Source organism: Anas platyrhynchos, chromosome 1 (genome assembly GCF_047663525.1).
Source record: "Anas platyrhynchos isolate ZD024472 breed Pekin duck chromosome 1, IASCAAS_PekinDuck_T2T, whole genome shotgun sequence".
Lineage (NCBI taxonomy): Eukaryota > Metazoa > Chordata > Aves > Anseriformes > Anatidae > Anas > Anas platyrhynchos.
In genome coordinates, this window is record NC_092587.1 from 68,090,561 (window position 1) to 68,113,137 (window position 22,577).

The 22,577-nt window shown below is 37.9% G+C and overlaps 1 protein-coding gene across 2 annotated transcripts in view; it reads left to right on the forward strand.

Moving 5' to 3' along the window:
• The window catches only part of AEBP2 (AE binding protein 2), a 53,769-nt gene that overhangs the window by 20,922 nt on the left and 10,270 nt on the right, over positions 1–22,577 (forward strand). For both annotated transcript variants that reach the window (XM_027460444.3, XM_027460486.3), the window contains exons 3-5: positions 1,845–1,952; positions 10,031–10,217; positions 20,993–21,117. In XM_027460444.3, the coding sequence (XP_027316245.1) occupies positions 1,845–1,952; positions 10,031–10,217; positions 20,993–21,117 (420 nt within the window). The remainder of the gene's footprint in view (positions 1–1,844; positions 1,953–10,030; positions 10,218–20,992; positions 21,118–22,577) is intronic.

Here is a 22,577-nt window from a genome sequence, read left to right on the forward strand (position 1 = left end):
AAGATTTTTCCAGATTTTTTGTACTATTTTTCTGCTCATTCTCATTATGTGGCATGATTTGTGGGTATTTTCACATTGAAAATGTTAAACTCTATTTTGTCTTTCTGAATGAGACAGTTGTTGGAATCACCAAACAAGCGCCTGAGCATTGCCCTCAGTTCACACTTTTATTCCCCGTGGTGGAGTTGGTTTCTTTTTGAAAAAGTTCTTCCACTAGATGCTGTGGAAAGCGACTGATGCTGGCTGTTTGGTTTCATGGATTTGTCTGCCACCTGCTGGCGAGGCGTTTAAGTGTTGTTAGAGAGCATGTGGTTTTGGTAGGATTTCAGGTATTACTCAACTCAGTGACTATAAATTTTAAGGAAAATAGTTGTAGTATTTGCTTCTTGAGAACTTAAAAACAATGTGATAAGCTTGCTTGTATGGTTATAATGCATTTTTTTCAGCTTAATATTGAGATAATGGCTCTAAACCAGCCCAGGAAGCCCAAGCCAGAACAATGAAGTGCCCAGGAGACTAATGAAATAATTTTACTTTTCTGAAATACTTTGTCAGAAATATTTTGGGTTCACATTTTAGACAGGTTCACAAGAAGCCTTGCTAGAGTTTCTGGGGGGTTGTTGTAAAACCAAGTGGATGTTTTTTGAGGGGATTGCATTTCAACTATCTGTTGTTCTCCTTTGAGTGCTCTGCAGTTTGCAGTTGATGGTGGAAATTTTGAGATAGTTATGTAGCTGTTGCACTGACAGCAGTCCCAGACTTCGGTCCTGTGGCTGCAGGGGGATCTTAAAACTGATGAGCAGTAGGCACTAAAACAGCAGTTGGGCCTTATCGGTCAGGAGACCTTGATCAGTCATACAGGCATGCATGGTTGTCAAGCTTTGCTTTAGTAAGTTGAGGTGTCTGTTATATAGCAAGTACATCACTTGCTTGTCTGGCTGTTCTTTTGTTTTGAAAGTACAGTCTTCCGATAATTCATTTTTTTCTTTCTGAAAGAGAGCAAGAAGCTCAAGTCCAATTAGTTCCCTGTAGTTCCGAAAGGTATTCTGAAAGTATTTTGGACAACGCTATTCCTGGGGACTGTATTCTGCTGCTAAAAATTAGGGCTGTATCCCTTCCTCCTCCCCTCTGCCCTCTGACTTGTTAAAGAAATTCTAACGAAGGCCGAGTTCATTGAGCTTTTTTATTCTCTAGATTATAGTCAGACACAATGAGAGGAGAGAGAAAAGCAGCATGAGTAAGTTCTACTCTTTAATGCACTATTGTGCATATGACTAATCTGTATACTGGAATAGCCAAACACCCACAGGTTTTGAATCCTATGAAAAATTTTCCCTTTCTTCATCAGGAAGGGAGTGGAAGGCCTTAACTAGGGGTATCTAGTATTCCATAGTATAAAACTGATATTTAAATAATTGGATTTTAAGCCTTTGCTATTCTCAAGGAATTAAATCATTACTTGCTTATGAGCATAAATCATCTTTCTATCTTTGCTGTCTGTAAAATGTAAATCTTACCGCTTACAAGTTTTCTATCTCAATATCTCTGGTGATACTGATATGCAGTACAAACGCAAACTGTGGCTGGATGTTGTGGCTTTTTGATTGTGTTTATCTGAAGCATCTTCTGGGTTTTGATGCTTGTTTCACTGACCTGTTTTTTTTTTTAATACTTGTGGTTGCAATTATTTTTGCTTTGGTGAGACAAGTGTGTTGCCAAATAAACAGTGGTTTCAGCATTCTTTGAACTAATTTGTATTGTGGAAATAAGCTTGCTAATCTACTTCTGAAATGTTTTCTTTTTTCTTTGACTTACGTAAACTTACCATGTTTTTACATTATTAGGTGTTTGTTTGCTTGTGGAAAGGTTGCAAAGTATATAATACACCTTCAACAAGTCAAAGTTGGTTGCAGAGGCATATGCTGACACACAGTGGGGACAAACCTTTCAAGGTAAGGTTCATAGCAAGGTACATCATTATTTTAAGAGCGATCCTATTCATTTTTTCTGATAGAATGTATTAATTGAAAAATGCCATCGCAGGAGGATTTCTTAACATATCAAGCTAGCTGAGCTTTGGTCTTCGCCTTGATGGTGCCCAAAAATCCTGTTCTGTTATGAAAACATTTGAAGATACCATTATTTCTTCTCTGTCTATGCTGCTTTTAATCTATAAATGGTAGGGGAATCTAAAACTAAATAACGATATAGTTTACTTTTGTGTACATCTTCCTGTTGAGTTGTTTATACACTGTAACAGATATTTTACTTCATGCTTTACACTTTGGATGATGCCTAGTGGTGTGCATTCTGTGCTTGAATAAGAGCTGTTCTTGTTAACAAAATTCAGTTGAAACAGTCAGTGACTATTTATGGTTAACCTCTCTGAGAATAATAAGGAAGTCAGGAATGCAGGACCGATGAGCTGACTGTATTTCCTGCATAGTATTTTCTAACTTTCTCTTTCTTTCTCCCCCTAATCTGTACCTGCAATTCTAGGTATAGTAGTGTTTATCATTCCCATATCCACCAATCCGTTATTAATGAGTTGCTTCATCCTCTTATGGATACAGTTGGGGCAGTTCATAGCTGTCAGTCCTGGATCATTTTATGGTAAGTTCCACCCACACTACTTCAGACTGAAGTTCTCCTTCCATCTAGGATTTAAAAAATGAATAGGGCTTTTTATTAAATGTAGGTAGCATTTTATATCTTCCTCCCCCTCCCTGCCCCAACCTCACCAAGTTTTAGTCACTACTTCTCTATTACCCTCTCCTCTCTTTCTTCTCACATAATGTCGTCTGTTTGTTTATTTTAGGTCAGTTTTATTACTAAAAAGTTTTTTTCTATTTCAGTGACCTCTTCCAGAAGTTACTGCTTCTGCACAGATTTTAACAGTAGTTATGACAGATAACAAAACTATACTCAAAGCTTAGAGAGTAAAAATAGTTCAATGCAAGTAAAAGCTTTTTTTTTTTTTCCTAGTCTTGTGAAGACTAGACTTTCCAAACTGATTAATTTAGTCTGAAAACTTCTGACAGAGTGAATGACGGTGGGGGAAACTTGCTATGGAGTTTATTCCTTTGTTCAAAGGAATTAAGTTAACATACTCTTGAAAGCATAGTGTAAGGATCATAGATCCCTGAAATCTTGCAGATGTGATTGTTCTAGTAACAATTTAACTGCTGATCCCTGAATCAAACTTGAAAATAAGTCATTAGAGGAAACTTGTACCTTATTTCTTCTTATTTTAGAACTAAGTAGTTTATGTGACAAAGTGTAATAGCAGGTTTCTGTCTTAAAGAAAAGCCTTGTGATAGGTTAGTGTGTAGACTTGCTTGGTGTACATCAAAGAAAGTCGATTTAGAGGCATAGGGTTTAAAAGAGGTGGGCATGCCTCAGGAAATAATAGTATTTCTTGAGTCTTGTGAGCTATCTAGTGAAGTTGGTAAAAGCTGATATCCCATTTTTTTTGGCTAAGCTGGTTACAGCTAGAGCTGTAAGACTTCAAACAGTTCTGATAAGCATCTTGTGTTAACTAGCTGGTGAAATAGTACATACTTTTCTGTAATTTCTGGTCATGCTAGGGGAAAGGATGAAACGCAGTAGTTTATCATGGCTCAAAGTCTGTTACTTCATTTTTTTTTTCCTACTGTTGTTTTCAGTGTTTCTGTTTGCATTTTATCTTTGTATTTCTCGATCTGTTCCTGGGAGCTTTGAATAGATGATAATTCTGGTCCTGTAACTTCTTTTGTTCCCCTTTCATTTATACTGAATATAGGCTTCAGAGCCCCCATGATTTAGCCAAGTATGTTATTGTGATAACTTGTTAGTTACCTAGGCCCCTTAATTCACTTGATCTTTTTCTTTTTCAAGCTTTTGAAATCTATTGTCTGATGTAAAAGCATTTAAGAGTGTTGAATATTAGTCTTGATCAGTTCAAGAACAGTTACTGCTTCATTTTATGGCAGTTTTTCTATAAAAAATAAGCACTTTTTGCATTTAGCTGTTCATATAAATCCTAATAGCTCAGATTTTTAGCAAAACCCAATTTTTTCTATTTGGTTGTATTAAAGACCTCTTGTTCTTGATTAGTACAGTGGCTCCCGACCCTCCTACCCCCACCCCCCCCAAAAAAAAAAAAAAAAAAAAAACATACAAAATATATAAATACATTAGTTCAAGTATAAAAGTAGGAGTCATTGTCACTTCATAGCACTTGCTGAAAATGCCAAGTCATTCAATCATTTGTTAAAAATAAATAAATGTCAGGATTTGTGAAGAATTGACTTAGAAGGCAGTGGAAATGATGGAACTGTATGCTATTTTCTAGAGAACTGTTCAGAATTGTTTTAAGAACGACAAAGAACGTTAGCTAGGAAGGTGATGAAGCTCTTGTAAAAGGAAGACTGTTGTAAAGGCAGGAGGAAAGCCAAAACTGTTTAATGATGAGTGGAGACTAATGAATATATGGCAAGCTGCTACATGCTTATACCTCTAATGAAAATAAGAGGAAAAAAGTATTTTCTTAAATTGAAAGGCAGCTGGGGACTGTCTCAGGCATAAAGCTGTCTTTTGCAGAACTATTCTGTTGAAGAATATGTCCCTGTCCTGTCTGCCTTTTGTTTGCAAACGAATTCATTTTATGTAGTTGCCCATTTCGGGTTTAATTATCAATTTTTGTGATGCATGTAATGCTGTCCTTTGATTTAAAGGCTGTATCCTACTTTAAATTAGCTTTTCTTTTAAAAGGTCTTTGTGGGTTTACCTGCCTTTTCCATGCATGCATATGAACTACATGACTGCGTGGTTCATTTGTCACTAAGGTGAACCCACTTCTAAATTGCAAAGACATTTGTTTCATATTTTTGTGAATTCCTCCTGTGGTTCCTGTTCATGTGGTTTAGCACGTCCCCCTTGGTATTACAACACCTGTGACATAGAAAAGGTACATTTGCTTATGAATACCTATTTTTGAGATATTAGCTCTATTTCTTTACAGGGCAATTTCCTAATAGTGTGTGATCAGATAATTAGGAGACATTTTACATCTGAATAATCTGCTAAACTAAGGCAGAAAATATAGGTTTGACCTTTGGGGCAGAACTTTGGACCTTGGTTCCCCTTTAGTCATCAGATTTCTTTGCCTTTTTTTTATTTCCTCCCCTTTTCTAAACATTTTTAGTGCTGTTGGCCTTAAGCTTTATGTGGAACACATGGATGGATTTTATTTTCTTTTTATTCGAGGCCGTCATCACTAATTTCTGTTGTTTAGAAAACAGTCTTACCTAGGACACCCATGAATCCCTCCACAGTAAGTGTGTCAAATAAATGAGACACAGTTATCATTGATGATAGTTCTCAGTCTCTAATCAAGTATTTCTGCAAAGCAGCGTGCTTTTCTAGTCATTCTTTGGATGTGCTATTTCCTAAATCTGTTTCTCTTGTCAAGAGGATCAAAGATTGGTCTTGCAAAATATTTCTGATATGAGAATTTACTGTCCTTCTTTGGGACCACTGTTACGTATTTTTAGAGTTACACTACTCTTTTTAATACCTGAAGTTCATTGCTTTTGTGCTGCTGGAAGTTCTCTTTGTTTATAACAGTCTGGTTCTAGCCATTCTTCCAGCCTTTTTTGTTGTTACAGGCGTTCATTTAATATAGGTGTTTTCAGAGCATGTAATTGTTTCTCTGAAGATATTCAGTATGTTCATGTTTGCATATCATTTTATATCCAGAGCTGAGAGAGAGAACACCTAGATATTACTTTTTTAATAGTTTTACTGCATAATTTTTGCAGTTTTTTAGAAATCGGTGGAATACTGGAAGTATCATCATCATGTAGTAGTTGTCCTATCTCAAGTTCAACAACCTAAACTTTCAGGCTTTCAGAACATACAGACAGAACTAGAGGAATAGTCTACAGAGATAAATAGAAAACTGATGCTGGTAGCTGTCTTTGGCAAGCCGAGAAAGAATTGTCTTAACTTGGCTGTTAGAAACAGTTGAATAGTTATTGTGCTGTGACAATCTGCATTTTTTTAGCACTGTTTCTGGTACTCAGAATTTTTTGAAGCGCTACTTGCCACTGCAGAAGGCATTAAAAGTTAGTTACTTGTAGACATACCAAAATGACTCTTAGCATGTAGTGTAGATGACCAAGTACAAGGTGTTAGGCACAATGAAAGGACAAATAGTAGAGTGAGCTCAAATGTGTGGGACGTAATTATAAAAATAGTTGCTTATAGCAATCCTCTGCAGAGGAGGACTCTGAAAATAAAACTGAATATGCAACCAACTGCTTTCAACATGTGGATATGCTCTTAATGTTTAAGATCAGTCATGCAGGGTTTGTTCACATGGGGTAAATGCTTTCAGTAGCAACAACAAATAACAATACATAAATTTATTGTAGGCTTTCATCCTTTGCTTAAAAGGGGAGAAAAAAAATAGTAGTAAAAATGGAATTTTGTGCTCATTCTACCACCTGTAACTTCCAGAATTCATTAGGGAGTAATTCATTAAGGGATGACTGCACTTGATATGACTATTAATAGAGGAACATTAGTTGAAATCTAGACGACAAAGCCAAGCAAATTCAGTCCTCATTTGGAATTCATGTCAGTTATTCTTTTGGCAGGACATCTTCTGTCCATTAGAGCATTGCAGATGCAGATAGAAAATGTAAAGTCATTCTGCCTGAATGCTTAGATGATGAGACAGTAAGGTTTGTCCAGATGTCTAAAATATTATTTGTCAGATCTATTGGAAAAAAATGCATGTTAAATACTCTAAAAAGGGTACTTGATTATTTTGAATTCAATAGAAAAAATCTGTATTACTAGATATTTTATATCCTGGTTGTTAAAGCCACTGGTCACTATTGCCCATTAATAATGGTGGGTATGGGTACACTGGAGAAATTAAATTTCTTACTTGTTGACTTATTTTCTCTTGAAGTAACATATCCACCAATCCGGACCCAACCTATCATAATGCAAACTGAATGCAAAATTTTGAGATACAGGGTTTTGGGGAAAAAGTAAGAGATTGGTTTAAAGTTGTGCATAATAGTTGAGTCTGATTTATTAGAAGCCCTCTAGATCTGTATAATTATCTGGTGGGAAGCTGATTTGGTGTGACTTACCATCCAGAGATCCTGAAGTGACAGCCTGAACTGCTCCTTTATCTTTGGAGAGAAGAGACTTTACCCGTTAGTAACGGATTGCTGGATATATTATTTTAGAGAAAAAAAGGAAAAAAACAGGTAAGATTTTTCTCCTCTTCTACTATTTTTCTGTCCACTACAAAGGCATTCTGTGTCATCTTTGATATATACACCTATATATCAGCTGTTGATTATTTGATGACATAACAGGTAGTGTCCAAGTACACAATATGTGGATGTGATGGTCTTTGCAAATATTTCATACTGAGCTGCAGACTGTAAGTAGGCTTTCTGGAAAAAGATAATTCTTAGTTGGGTGTTACATATGCTGAGGACTTAACTTTTGGGGCTTTTAAGGTAAAACTTAAATTACAAGAAGTGGTAGCTTCTGTAGAGAATCTGTATTGGATGTCCATGACTTTTTTTTCTCTGTACTAGACAGAAGTCAACTTATGACATTGTGTGTAGTTAGTCATAAAACCGTATTTCTTATCTGACAAGGAATTCCACGACAGGTCTTAAGAACTTGTGATTTAGAAATGTGGCCGACGCAATGTTTATATATTATTTTCAGAAGGTATTGCCTTTTTATACTGTACTTAAGTAATTTGGCATATAGTAATGTGTGCACTGTACCAAGACTTCAGGTTGTTTTTTACTTTTAGCAGGCATTGGCAAGACCGGAAGTTTAATCTCTCAGTAAGGTTGAACTTCAGAGTAGTTCTGTGTTCATTTTCCTTTTGTCAGTGTTTGTAGAATCAGAAAGGGCTAGAAGCTTGTCAGTGGCCCTTTCATTAAAGTTAAACCTAAGCTTAGATTTAGTTGCTTAGTTTAGTTTCATGAAACTGCTTTTATGAGCAACACAGCTTCAAGAACTACGAAACTGGAGAATAAAAAATTGGTCAAACTAATGCATGCATGTATTTTGCCGCTATCTGTTGATTGTGGGTTTGTTCATCTTTAATACAATGGTGTAAATTTTCATCTTTAATATTAATTTGAAGTAATAATATTGCTTTGAGGTTCCTGTACCCTAAATGAGAGCAAGATCTCTTGTTTTATTTTGAATTTAGATGTGGTATGATGTCTTGTTGTAGGCTGTTATGGTGTAAGTGTACGGTATTGCTGTTGTTTGAATTTGGTAAATTGTAGGGCAAGGTAAAAAGTTACAGATAGGTTTTTGGTAGAGATGGGCACAAATTTAAGATGCTTATTAGTGGAGGAGACAGAGAGGAACGTACACAGTTGCATTAACATTGCATGTTTTTAGTTAGCTTAGTGCTTAAACTTCCCTTAAGCTTGCTAAAAACATTTAAATAAAATTCTCCTCCTATTTTTGTCTTTCACTGTCTTGTAATGTACTTATATATATATTTTTTTTATTCCTATAACAAGTATTATGTCCTTGGAGATTATGGAGGTTTTTCTTCAGGAATATAGCGTTCATGTTTTGTAATGATCAATGAAAACCTTTTGCTGGGATTGAGATAGAAATAAACTTTTCAGTTCTTTTACAGCACCAGTTTGGAAACAGCAAAGTTGGGTATCAGGGACAAAACACACTGAGTGGTATTCTGCTGCTGTTGTCCTGTCTTTCAACCAAACGTGCAGGCTTGGGACAGATTACTTTGAGCTTGCAAATACTTCAGAGAAAATTTTACATTATGGATATAGTTGCAGCATTACTCGCTGCTGAACTCCTATCACAGCTGCCTCGTCAGTTTGCTGTGGAGGGGAGTGCTAGAGAAAAGAGATACAAACAAGAGAGCTAAGAGAAAGGATTGGGGGAAGCAAAACAGATGTGGAAGAAGGAAAGCTTTTCAATGGTTTAGAGTGGTGATGGGTCCTTGCTACTGGATAATGAATTCATTTGTCCTACTACTGCTTAATCAGGAGAAGAAAAATCAGTCGTGGATACATAATTCACTGCAGCCCAAGATGAAATGCATATCAATTATTTTTTTGTTACCCTTCTAAGCTAAGAGCACAAGAGAAAAAGTTTGTGCTTTCCACCCCAACAATATAATTTACAATTATTTTTATATAAAATAAATGTTTAAACATAAACCAAATACTTAAAAAAAAAAAAAGTCAGTACTTGTTTAGTTGCATGTATCTTGTGATTTCTGTGTTTCTGCTTAGTTATTGGGTCTAGTCTTATTTTTCTGTTTGAAAAAGAGGCCATTTTCTTTGAGTGAGAACTTTTTTAAATACTTCTGAAGGAATTGCACCTTGCAAAATAAGTGTGTATATTGTCGTGTTAGTAGGATTTTCAAGGTAGTGAAGTCACTTCAAGCCAGAAGTGAAGGATACTGACCTTGTATAGCATTTATAGAAAGCGTTAAGCTTTGTTAAATTCAGTTTTGGTAGGGATGCTTTTTTATTTGAAAAGTTTACTTCTAATCTCTCGCAAGAAAGGAGATTAGAGAACACTGCTGTTATCTACCACTAGGGAAGACCGTAGAGCTGTTGAGAAATACAGAATAACTATGTAGTGTTCTGAAAAGCAAGGGGATAATGCTGGTCTATAGGGAAAAATCTTCAGATGTGTTTTTCTGTGAAGAGAGTTTTACTGCATTGTTCAAGATTAACATTGTTCCAGATTAATTTTATGCTATACAATATTGTAGAATATTATATAGCATTTAAAAAGGTGATTACACCACAGAAAAATTATGAGTTACAAAGTTCAGATGGAAATTTCAGATTATTTTTGTTTCTCTTTAGAAGTGCATGGTCTTTAAGAGTTTGTCTATCTTTTAGTGTGTTGGAGGCTGAGCCAGAAAAGGCAAACTGAAAAATCTATGAGTTTGATAGTGCAGAGTGCACTGATACAGTCATTTTATTTTTTTCCTCATCAGTGTGTAGTTGGTGGATGCAATGCCAGCTTTGCGTCTCAGGGAGGACTTGCCCGTCACGTGCCCACACACTTCAGCCAGCAGAACTCTTCAAAAGTTGCCAGTCAGCCAAAGGCCAAAGAGGAATCTCCATCTAAAGCTGGAATGAATAAAAGAAGAAAGTTAAAGAACAAGAGACGACGATCATTACGTAAGTATGACTAAAATGTCAATGTAATTGACTAAAATGTAAGACTAAAAATGTCTAGTATTTCTAGACATTTTTATATCCACAACAACACACTTTATTAGTGTAATGACAGTTTTATGAGCATAACAGAGGCTTAATATTGAAGATATTTGACTAGCTGTATTCTTAATCTTTCGCTGCACAGTTGAGGTTTGTTAATTTGATGTGAACCAATGTTCTGTGAAGTGTGACTTACCAATTTTAAGGTGAATTGTTTCCTCTAGCCAGGATACTGTCAGTTGTAATGATTGCTTATCCACTAATTTTTCTAGTCCATTTAGATCCAGTTTGATTCCTGCATTGTCCTAGTGTCAGACTAATAACTATTTCAAATCTATTCAGAGATTCTTACGTACAGAAATTTTTAGAAGAGGCAATTGTTAACAACCTTTCTCGTAATTGCTTTGGCTACAACTTTTCAGTACTGAATTGATTAGTTACTAACTTTTAAACTTACTTGTGACAATTGCATTTTAGAGTATAGAGATGTAAAAATCCGTTCATATTTTTCTACTACTAGTAGTTGAAGAAAAAGCTTCACTGATTTTTTTTATTTTTTTTTTTTTACTGCTGTGATGTGAGCATCACAACACTACAGGATTGGAGAGAAGGATTCTCAGGATTGCTCATTAGCAATCTATGTAAATGAGAAGGTTCAAGAAGGGAAGGATGATCAATAAAGTTAACTGGCTGCTTTGCATCTTTTAGGTCATCTTAGGTGTAAAGGAAGAGACTTATTTAAAGTAATGTAGGTTCCTAGAAGGCTATCTTGATTTGTTGACTGTTATTCAAACAGAATACAGATGTCTAAGGCTGGTCATTTCAGATTATTTCACTTTAGGAGATTCCCAAGTTGCATCTTAGCTTGTATAATTATATTGATCTCTTTAGGTGACTGATTTAATGCATCCTAATTCAATTTCTTCCTCAGTATATGTAGAAGTATTATTATACATTTGCATTTTATTTGTAATTGATAAACATTATTGATTTACCAGTTTCAAATCAGGGCTTCGTAGTTAAAACTTTGAATTAATCTGCTAAGATGTCTTAGTCATAATAGGAATATACGGCAGAATTTGTTCTGCAGATATGCACAGAGTCATCTTCATAGAGTGGTGGGGGAAGCAAATAGAAAGCTCTTGAACGAATCGATGGCAAAAAGAAATATAATTGGTCTTCAGCATTCCAATAATATTTACTCAGCGGTAGAACTTGAATGGTTTGCTGTCTTGATCAGGTGTTGCACAGGAAGAAAAATGACAGCTGCTCGAGCAATTTCTTATCTTTTTGCCTCTTGAGACAAATGTGATGCTGGCTGTATAGTTTTGCCTTCAGGCAAAAACTCATCGCTAACCGAGTTGGGAAGTGACTACTGTAATGTATTTCTCCAGAGGGTATGTGACCCAGAAATATATCCGAAGTTGATGACATTTTCTGAAAATGCTAAGCATTGGCAGCTTTTCTTTAAAACTTTTCGTGAATTATTGTTGATTTGCTGAACTAGACAAAGGGCTGATATAACTTTGCTCATCTTACTGTTTCTTAACTTAGCTTTACTTTTAGTTAAAGAATGAGGTGTGCAACTGTGTAGATTTTGTTTAGAAGAAGAAGCGGGGAGTGCAAGAGACCAAAGTAACAGAACAAGAGTATAAAGTATTTTCAGTCTAGAGTATGTAAAGCCATGAACGTAGATTCTATATTTAGATATTTAAAGTGTCCAAAAGGAGAGGTAACTTCTGTACCATTTTATCTGCAAGTAGGGTTACAAGTTATGACAAATAGGTAAAATCATTGAATGGCTTGGGTTGGAATGGATGCTGAAGATCATCTAGTTCCAAACCCCTCCCTGCCATGGACAGGAATGCCACCCACTGGATTGGGTTGCGCAGGGGTTGTCCAGTCCGGCCTTGAACACCTCCAGGGATGGGGGCATCCACAACTTCTCTGGGCAGCGTGTTCCAGTGCCTCACCACTGAGTGAAGAGTTTCCTCCTAACCCCTAATCTGAACCTCCCCTCTTCTAGTTTAAAACCATTCCCCTCCTTTCAACCAACCCTTCCCTAAAGTAGAGGGCAGTACCTCCTCCCCTCCCATAATGCAGGATGCTATTCAGTAGTGTACAATGTTTAAATATTTCACAAATAATCATTTGATTAGTTATTTTTATGTCAGGAGACAAACTTTCTACTGAAAAAATATTGCTAGCATATTCTTTCTACCTCCTCATGGTCTGATTACACACTGATTTTTTTTTTTCAACAAGCAAATGGCTTAAATATTTATTGACAATTAATTGCTAATACATGCTGCAATTGAAGCACACTCATGTATAAAATAAAGGTTTAAACACTGCAAAACAATGAAGTATAGACCTGTGTTTTATATCTGAAGGTTTGAACCTCTCTGGAAGACATTAATGCATAAATAATAATTAAAAAATATGAAACACTTTACTGTAGCTTTATATGTGACAAGAACATGTTCTAAATTAAAGTATAAAGACAAATCAGGCAGCTACTTCTTTCTTTCTTAATATCTTGTTCTTCTTAACTTGTTTTGCTTTTCTTTCTTCCTCTCTGTGAACAATGTGTGCTTTTAAGCTTAGAAGTGAATGCCTTTATGATAAAAGCATGTTTTACCATACGTGCATTTATAGCTTTTTACATAAGTAGTGATATAAAGACTAGCTGATTTGTTGTATAAATTTTGATGTTGCAGAATCATTCAGGATCACAGTAGCTTTCTTTCTCTTCTATATACCTTTAAACATACTTATTGCCACACATTGTCCCTCTCTACCCATAGGTAGAGAGCCAAATATATTGAAAGTTTCTCACTAAAACAAGTCCTAGCATTGCTATTTTTAAGCTACCTCAAAGTATTTTGTAGAACCTGAGATTTTATTTACAATATTACCTTGCTTCTCCAGTAGAAAAAAAAGGCATTTTAGTTGCTAACACCTGTATCAATTGAGTTTACTAGAAGGATAAGTGGGATGTGAAAGTCTCCTGTTTATGGAATTTACAGTGGGAATATGTTAGTTACACAGGACTTGGCATTTCATTTAATGGGCTACTTATCAGAAGCTTTTCTTTTACTTAAATAATCCGTGTATGTGGAATTTGTATTAAGAAAGAAGGGAGATGCCTTACTCCAAAAACAATTTTGAGGGAATAGATTTAAGAGGAGCAAGAAGATACAGGCTGAACACTCAATAAAGAATTAGTAAAGCTATTCATGTGCATTTTATTAATTGTACACTTTCTTCTATGTCTGAATGTTATCTGATGGTAAATTCTGGAAAAAAATGCTGCATGAAACTTAAAGCAAAAATTGGGAATTGTCCTCCACATATGTATTTATAAGTATTTCACATAAAAATAGTTGTCATATATTTGTCACATAGTGAGACACACTACTCTGGAGCTGGGTGTAGGGGGACAGATGTTTTAGAGCCAGGGAAACCCCAGGGTAACAGGCCTGCTATGAGCCAGCAAGCTCCTGGGAGAGAGTCTGATGAGGCTTGGGGGGCCAGCCCCAGTCATGGAAAAGGCAGCCCTGTGAGCAGAAAAAGGGCTTGTGAGCAAAAGCACTATGACCAGGGCACCCAGACAGGGACGTGGAGGGTGCGGCAGTTTGTGCAGTATTCTGTGTGGAAGGATGTGTGGGAAGAGCTTTACACCTTCCTTGATGACTGTGCAAGCTCCAGTAACTGTTGCCTAGAGGGAATGGTGGGCACTGGTCTTAGGATAAAGGCTGAATTTTGAGCTGGAGTGTCTTATCCACATACCTCAGGATTGTCTGCCACTTCCACCCAGACAGCTGCTGAAGGGGAAGGCGGCGTGAAGGCAGCTCTGACTGTAGGAAGCACCTAGACCTTTCTTTTGAGTGTCAAACCTGCCTCTGTTGGTGGTTTTACCCTGCTGGGCAGCTAAACTGCACAACAGCCACTGTCTCACTCCCTCCTCCTCAAAAGAAGAGTGGGAGAAGAAAGTATGATGGAAAGAAAAAAGCTCATGGGTTGAGATAAGAATAATAATGATAAGGGCTCCCAGTACAAGAAAGATATGGACCTGTTAGAACTTGTCCAGAGGACAAAGATACACGGAGGGCTGCAGCACCTCTCCTATGAGGAAAGGCTGAAAGAGCTAGGACTGTTCAGCCTGGAAAAGAGAATGCTCCGGGGAGACCTCATCACAGCCTTTCAATAGAATTATAGAATATCCTGAGTTGGAAGGGACCCATAAAGATCATCAAGTTCAATTCCTGGCACCACACAGGTCCACCCAAAAATTCAGACCATGTGACTAAGTGCACAGTCCGAACTCCAACAGGCTTGGTGCAGTGACTACTTCCCTGGGAAGCCTAATTTAGTGTGTGACAACCCTCAGTGAAGAAAAGAACCTCTTCTTGATGTCTAGCCTAAACCTCACCAGCCTCAGCTTGACACCATTCCTGCGGGTCCTGCCACTGGTGACTAAAGAGAATAGATCGGTGCCTGCCCTTCAACCAGCCCTCATGAGGAAGTTGTGGACCGTGATGAGGTCTTCCCTCAGCCTCCTCTTCTCCAGGCTGAACAGGCCAAGTGACCTCAGCTGCTCCTCATACGTCTTCCCCTTTAGGCCCTTCACAATCTTTGTTGCCCTCTTCTGGACACTCTCCAACAGTTTTATGTCCTTTTTGTACTGTGGTGAATACTTAAAGGGGTCTTATAAAAAGGATGGAGATGGACTCTTTACTCATTTAGATAATGATAGGACAAGGGGGAATGGTTTTAAACTGAAAGAGGGCACATTTAGATTGGGCGTTAGGAAGAAGTTGTTCTTCACTCAGAGCGTGGTGAGGCACTGGAACAGGTTGCCCAGAGAAGTTGTGGATGCCCCATCCCTGGAGGTGTTGGGGGCATCCTGCAGGACCAGGCTGGATGAGGCCATGAGCAACCTGATCTAGTGGGCAGCATTCCTGCCTATGGCAGGGGGGTTGGAACCAGATGGTCTTTAAGGACCCTTCCAACCAGAGCCATTCTATGATTCTGTGATAATGTAAAGGGAAAATGAAGAGATGGGGAAGAGCAAGCAGGCCAAGTGGAAGCAAAGGAGGAATGGGGGAGGGAACAGTCATTCTCTGCTTCTCATAAATGATTGATGTTTGGCCATGTCCTGGGAAGCAGGGCCTCAATAGGTGTAGCAGTTGTCTGGGAGGACAGATGTCTTCATAAGGAAAGCCTGCCAACCCTCCTTCCCCTTCCTCACCTTTTATTGCTGAGCATGACACCATAAGGCATAGGATATCCCTCTGTTTGGTTTAGGTCAGCTACCGTGGTGGTGTCCCTTCCCCACCCCTGGCCTACTGGCTTTGGGGGGGGGGGGGTGTTGGAGAGGGTCTTGGTGCTGTGCCAGCACTGCTCAGTGATAGACAAATACCAGTGATACCAGTGCTGTTTTAGCTACAGGTGCAGAGCACAGCACAATACGGGCTGCTGCAGTGAAAGTTCTATGCCAGCCAGACACTTGCAAAAGATACCTCCAGGTGGAGGACTTCCTGCAGCTCAGCCACCTGGTGAGAGGTGGTGAAAAGGAGGTGCAGGAGGTGGTCAGAAGGCTAACAAAATCAGGAAAGCTGAGGAGGAGGTAGGTGGTTTCATACATAGTCTGCAATGAGCTCACAGCCAAAAACCTCCCCCTTGAAACATCACTGAAGGGAGTGATACCAAAACCCCAGAGGAGTGGAAGTTTGTTATAGCAAGGACCAGCAGGAGGAAGAGACTTCCCCCATTACCTGAGGTATCCTTGCAGAACTGTTCCACTGCTCTGGGGACTGCAGAGGAAAAATCTGTCATGTCAGGCTTGCCAAACTGGTGAAGAGAGCTTTAAACTAAGGTTGCTCAAGGAGGTGAATCTCAATTGACCCAATGTACTGCTTTGAGGAGATAGAGGTTAGCAGGGAGGAGAGCACCTGAAGAGCAGCACAGAGAAATTCCAGCCACTTCACCAAGTGAAACAGTCTCATTAGGGACCAAGCTTAAGTGCCTCTACACAAACACACAGCATGAAAAAATAAATAAGGGGAACTGGAAGTTTTAGTTAAGTCTTACGGCTATGTTATCATTGGCCTCTGTAAGACGTGGTGGGATGACTGACCTGCTTGGAGTGTTGGGGTAGGTGGTTTGGGGCTCTTCAGGAGTGATGGGGAAGGAGAAGACATGGGGTACCCCTGTATGTTAGGGAATGCCTTGACTGCAGGGAGCTGAGTGGTGGTGATGAAAGGGTTAAATGTCTTGGTGAGTCAGGGGAAAGGTAGCAAGGCTGGTGTTATAGTAAGAATCTATAATAGACCATCCAACCAGCATGAAGAGCTAGATGAAAAATTATACAAGCAACTAGAAGTCTCCTGATTGCTAACCCTATTTCTCATGGAGAACTTTGGCTTTGTAGATGTTAGATAGAAATAGAGTACAGTAGAGAATAAACAGTCTAGGAGATTGCTGGAGTGTGTGGATAACATTCTCACAGGTGGTGAGTGAGCTGATGAGGGCAGGTGCCCCACTTGACCTGTTGTTTGTGACCAGGGAAGGAGTTATGGGTGGTGTGATGGTTGGAGGCTGCCCTGGGCACAGTGATCATCAAAATGATAGTTTTTGTTCCTTGTTGAGGTAAGGAAGGTGATTAGCAGAACTGTTACTTCTGGTTTCCAGAGGACGGTCAAAGACACAGGAGCAGACCGTCCCAATGTGCCAGTAGGGGAGAGGAATAGCATGGCTGAACAAAGAGCTTTTTCTGCAGTTTGTGAAGAAAAGAGTTCAGGAGCTTTGGAAAAGGGGGCAGGCAACTCAGGAGAACTACAGAGCCATTGTCAAGCTTTGCAGGGAGTAAATTAAAAGGGCTAAAGCCCAACTGGAACTCTATTTGGTTAGCATAGTAAAAGGCAATAAAAAATGCTTTTGTAAATACATCAACAGCAAAAGGAGGATTAAGGAGAATCTCCATCCTTTATTGGATGTGAGGGGAAATGTAGTAATGAAAGATGAGGATAATGCTGAGGTACTTAATGCCTTGTTTTGCTTTGGTCTTTATTAGTAAGGCCAGTTGTTCTCAGTGTACGTAGCTCTCTGAGTTGGAATACTGACAGGGAACAAGATGAATCCCTTATAATCCAATGGGAAGCTCTCAGTGCCCTCCTAACATGTTTTGAATGTTCATAAGTCCATGGGGCTGAGCAGGATTCATCCAAGGATACTGAAGGAGCTGACAGGAGTGATCGCCAAGCCACTTTAAATAATTTATCAACAGTCCTGACTAACAGTGAGATCCCTGTTAACTGAACATTAGCAAATGTGACTCCAATGTACAAGAAGAGTGGGAAAGAAGATCCAGGGAATTACAGGCCTGTCAGTCTGACCTTGGTTATGGAGCAGATCATCTTGAGTACCATCCTATGCAAATTGACAAATATGTGATGACTGGAATGATCAGAAGCAGTCAGCGTGTGTTTCTGAAGGGTAGGTCCTGCTGTACTGACCTGATTTCATTCTATGACAAGATGACCTGCTTAGGAGATAAAGGAAATGTTGTGGATGTCATTTACCTGGATTTCAGTAAAGTGTTTGACACCATCCCACAGTATTCTGGAGAAACTGGCTGCTCATGGCTTGGACAGGTGTGCGGTTTGCTGCATGAAGAACTGGCTGGAAGGCAGGGCTCAGAGAGTCCTTGTGCATCATGTTAAGCCAGTTGGCAGCTGGCCACCAGTGGCTTGGTCCCCAGGGCTCGGTTCTTGGGACAGTTTTGTTCTAATGTTTTTACCAATGATCAGCGTGAGGAGTTTGTACACCCTCAGTAAGTTCTCAGACAGTACCACGATAGGCGGGAGTGTCGATCTGCTTGAGGGTAGGACGGCTTTGCAGAGAGGTCTGGATAGATTATATCGATGGGGGCTGAGTTCAGTCACAAGACATTTAGCAATACAAACTGCCCAGTCCTGAACTTGGGTCATAACAATCCAATGCAGTGTTATAAGCTTGGAGAAGAGTGACTGGAAAGTTGCTTGGCAGAGAAGGTGGTTGATAGCCAGCTGAACATGAGCCAGCAGCGTGCCCAGGTGATGAAGAAAGCTGATGGGATCCTGGCCTGCATTAGAAATAGTGTAGCTGGCAGGACTGCAGAAGCCATTGTCCCATTATACTGGTGAGACTACGCCTTGAGTACTGTGTTCAGTATTGGGCCCCTCACTAAAGAATGACATTGAGTTGCTCAAGGGTGTGTGGAGAAGAGCAACAAAGCTGTTAAAGGGACTAGAAAATAAGACTTATGAGGAGCAGCTGAGGGAACTAGGGTTGTTATTCAGTCCGAAGGAGGCTTTCTACAACTACCTGAAAGGAGGTTGCAGTGAGAAGGGTGTTGGTGTCTTTTCTCTGGTGCGAGGAGATGGTATTAAGTTGTGCCATTGGAGGTTTAGATTGGACATCAGATAGAATTTCTTCACAGAGAGGGCAGTCAATCATCAGAACAAGCTGCCCAGGGAAGTGGTGGGATCACCATCTCTGGAGGTATTTGAGACGTGTGGACATGGCACTAGGTTTAGTGATGGGATTCAGTAGATCAGGTTGATAGTTGGACTTGATTATCTCAAGGGTTTTTTCCAATCTAGATGATTCTATGAATCTCTATATTGTACAAAACATACTATGTCATATAATTTACTATATTACAGTTGCTTGCATCTGATATAACAAACTGCCTAAATCAGCATTTGGATTACTTCAGTAGAGAACTTCAGAATATCACATCAAAGGGAGATAAGGCTTTTTTTTTTTTTTTTTGTAAGAAGAAAAGAGTAGAAAGGATGTCTCTTGGAAGATGCTGAACTCAGGAAATTTAATGTATCATATTTGTTACTACTCAGTAGTAACAAATAGTTTATAGTAATAATAAAATGTGAACCCATTTTCTTTGGTCTGTTTGTATATACAAGCTTGTGTTTTTCCCCACAAACTCATCTTTAACTTCGCATTAAGAAAGAAAACTCTTAGTCCATGCCCAAAAATTTGACCCATACTCCTTTTTACATGATAGACTAATAGTTTCAATGTAAGAAATGGTTGCATCAATGACCTTCTGTAACATGACAAGTGACCACTTACAGTGAGAAAACATTTCAGAGAGATGATTGCCTGAATGGCATTATCCAACTGAGATATAGTAAGGACAGAACATAATATAGAAATGAATGCTTAACAACAATTAGTCCCTGGAGTGCAGAAAATACTAGTTGAAAGTGGAATTTGTAATTTGTTTTGAAATAAAGGACAGACAATCTTGATGAAAAGGAGTTGTTTTAATTAAGGACAAGAGAATAGCAAATCACTGTTTTTGCAGATTATAGGATGATACAGTTGATAACGTAATTTAACTACTGTTCTTTGTTTTAATTTCAATGTTGTATACTGAATCATTGCTCTCACGTAAAGCTTAAAAATTTTAATGCTTTCATTAATACTTCTACTCATAGTTCTGCTACTGTAATATATATTTAAAAAAATGTTAGAATGAGATATTTCTAAGCATGTGCAAGTACATGCTTAGTAGCAGTTATTTTTGAATTAGATTATTGTTAGCGTAGAATTAACAGACCTTTACACTCCAAATTGGAGCTCAGTAATTTTTTTACTGTTCAGGAAACTCTTATCTATAAAATTATTTACTAGTGCATGCTGTTTATAGACTACTCATAAAATATCAGATGGATGTTGATTGCAGTCTTCTCTTTATAGATTGAAGTGTGGTTTCTGATGTAGAAGGTGCTTCTTGGATAGGAAATGTTTACTAATAATCAAAGTGCGAAATGAAAACTTTTAGATAGAAATGTCTAGCAGTGTTTTTTAACATGACTATTTATTATTACTCTTCAGAAATAAAGCTTTTTTTGATGAGCTTGTATTTTCTGTATGTTAACAATAATTCTTATTTAATCCTCTGCTTTGTGTTCCACAGCAGTACCAAGCAGTCTTATTTCACTGTCAGTATAGATAGATCTCTTTGCAGCATCTCAGTTTTCACTGGAAGTAGCTCTAGTTGTTTTTTGTTTTGTTTTGTTTTGTTTTGTTTTGTTTTGGATGCAATTATAAATTACATCAGGGTAGATTGTTTTTAACAAATTTCAAAAATAAGGTATAGATTTTAACATGTAGAGTGTGCTATCATGTTTTGAAGTATTTTAATACTATTTATAAGAAATTACAGCAGTAATACTGAAACTATTGATGATGCTTTAAGGGTGATTTGGCTGGTTAGGTTGTAATGTTTATTGGAACCTTACCGGGCTGTTCTTGCATTAAAATACAAGTTCTGGCTTTAGTTTCTTTGTACGGAGACTTCTTTAACAGATGGTAGCAATGGATGATCCCAGAAGTACTCAATAAAAAAATGAATTTGTAATTCTGAAAGGTAAAAATGAATAAAATTCACTTGAAGTTTAAAAACTGAACAAGTGTAATTCAGTTTGTCAAAACAGCTATTTCATCTAAAGGGAATATAGTTTGATCAGACTTGAATGGATCACCACTCCACATTTGGAGTCAGTACATAGTCTTCATTAAATTAATGTTTACAACTCTTTGACAAGATAATCCTATTTTTATAATGATAAATGGTTTACTAATGACAATTCAGATTTACTTAGAATGTGCTAGAATGCTTTCAATGTGTTCATCACTAAGGATCTTTCTTTTATTTCTAGCAAGACCTCATGACTTCTTTGATGCACAAACACTGGATGCTATAAGACATCGAGCCATCTGCTTTAACCTCTCAGCACATATAGAAAGTTTAGGAAAAGGCCACAGTGTTGTATTTCATAGTACTGTAAGTATTAAATTATGCATTGTTTGTTACCTGTGTCTCTGAAAAATCTAATGGTGTGTTCCTCTTAGTAATGCAGACTTTTAAGTAATAGTGTGTATTTTACAATGTTGATTTTCCCATTTCTTTTAGTAAATTAAGTTTTTAAAAGTGGTGTTAGGAGTAGTTCTACGTCACAAATTGAATAGTTTGCAACATTTCTTGTCTGATACGCTTCAGGAGATACCTGACAGCAAGTCTGTTTGGCAGAAATAAATACAGTTAACTCTTCTAAATAAGAATGCAATTCAGATGGCATTTTCATGGTCACGAGTCACAGTGCTTATTTATCACAAGGAGTTCTCTAAAAGTAATTGTATAATTGAATATTTTAAGATGTTGATGTGAAATTTATGTTTACTTCTTTTTCAGTTTAAAAGATATGAATATATTGTTGTTCCTTTCATCTTTCTATTTATTTATTTATTTATTTATTTATTTATTTATTTATTTAATAAACTTCCACCCAAATGTCAGTGAAGTGCAGGGAGGCAAGTACCAGGTGGGGAAATGTGCTTCAGTACTATTTCCGTATCCTTTTTTTCTGTTAATTTCACCTACCTGTGGATGGGATTGACATTAGTGTTCATTTAGAAAAGTTCAAAAATAGGGAAACAGGTTCTGAATTGGGATAGAGGGATAAGAATTTCAGAAACAGTAATACTTCATGTTTTCTTACTAAATTGAGAGAGATAGCATATAAGACGTAGAGACTCTTCTTTAAGAAGAAAACAATTAAAGGATGGGACAAAACAAGGGTCTTTGTAAATTGCCAGACTAGTGTAAGATTAACTGCAGTCCAAGGAAGGAATGCTGTGACTGCTCTCTTCTCAGCTATGGCTTAATCTTAACCAGTGATTCAAACTATTGAACTGTCGTTCTCTTTCCATAAACAATTTTATGTGCATGAAACTTAGTTTCCTCCCATTCTACAAGACTGATGATTGTTAGAGATCTCTGTAGACTGTGTTAGACATTTTTCCAAAAACATTACTGCTGAACTCCTGTGCATTGAGCACCAGCTGCAAATGGAGATTTAAAAGTGCCTTATTTTGTTGTTATTGAATTTAGATCTTATTTTAGTTTCCCTGGCAAATGCGGAATTTAAAAATCTTCGAGAAAAGCAGATTGTCTTTCAATTCACAGCTTGATTTAATCTGAAAGGTTATACAGAGAGACTGTTCAGTTGTGGAAGCTCACTTCTGTCTGTTGTAATAATTCATAAAGAGATGGAATTAGAGGGAAGAATGTGCTCTAGAAGTGCTTCGAATTAGCGTGGAGGAAGCAGTGCAGACCCTTTTAGTTCATCCATGCTTGTGCCACTCAGGATGGTAGGGGGTTGATTAGATCTGAAGACTAGAAATTACTTTCGCCTCAGCTGTGGGAGAATTTGTTTCAGTGGCAGAACTGCTTTAAGATTCTGG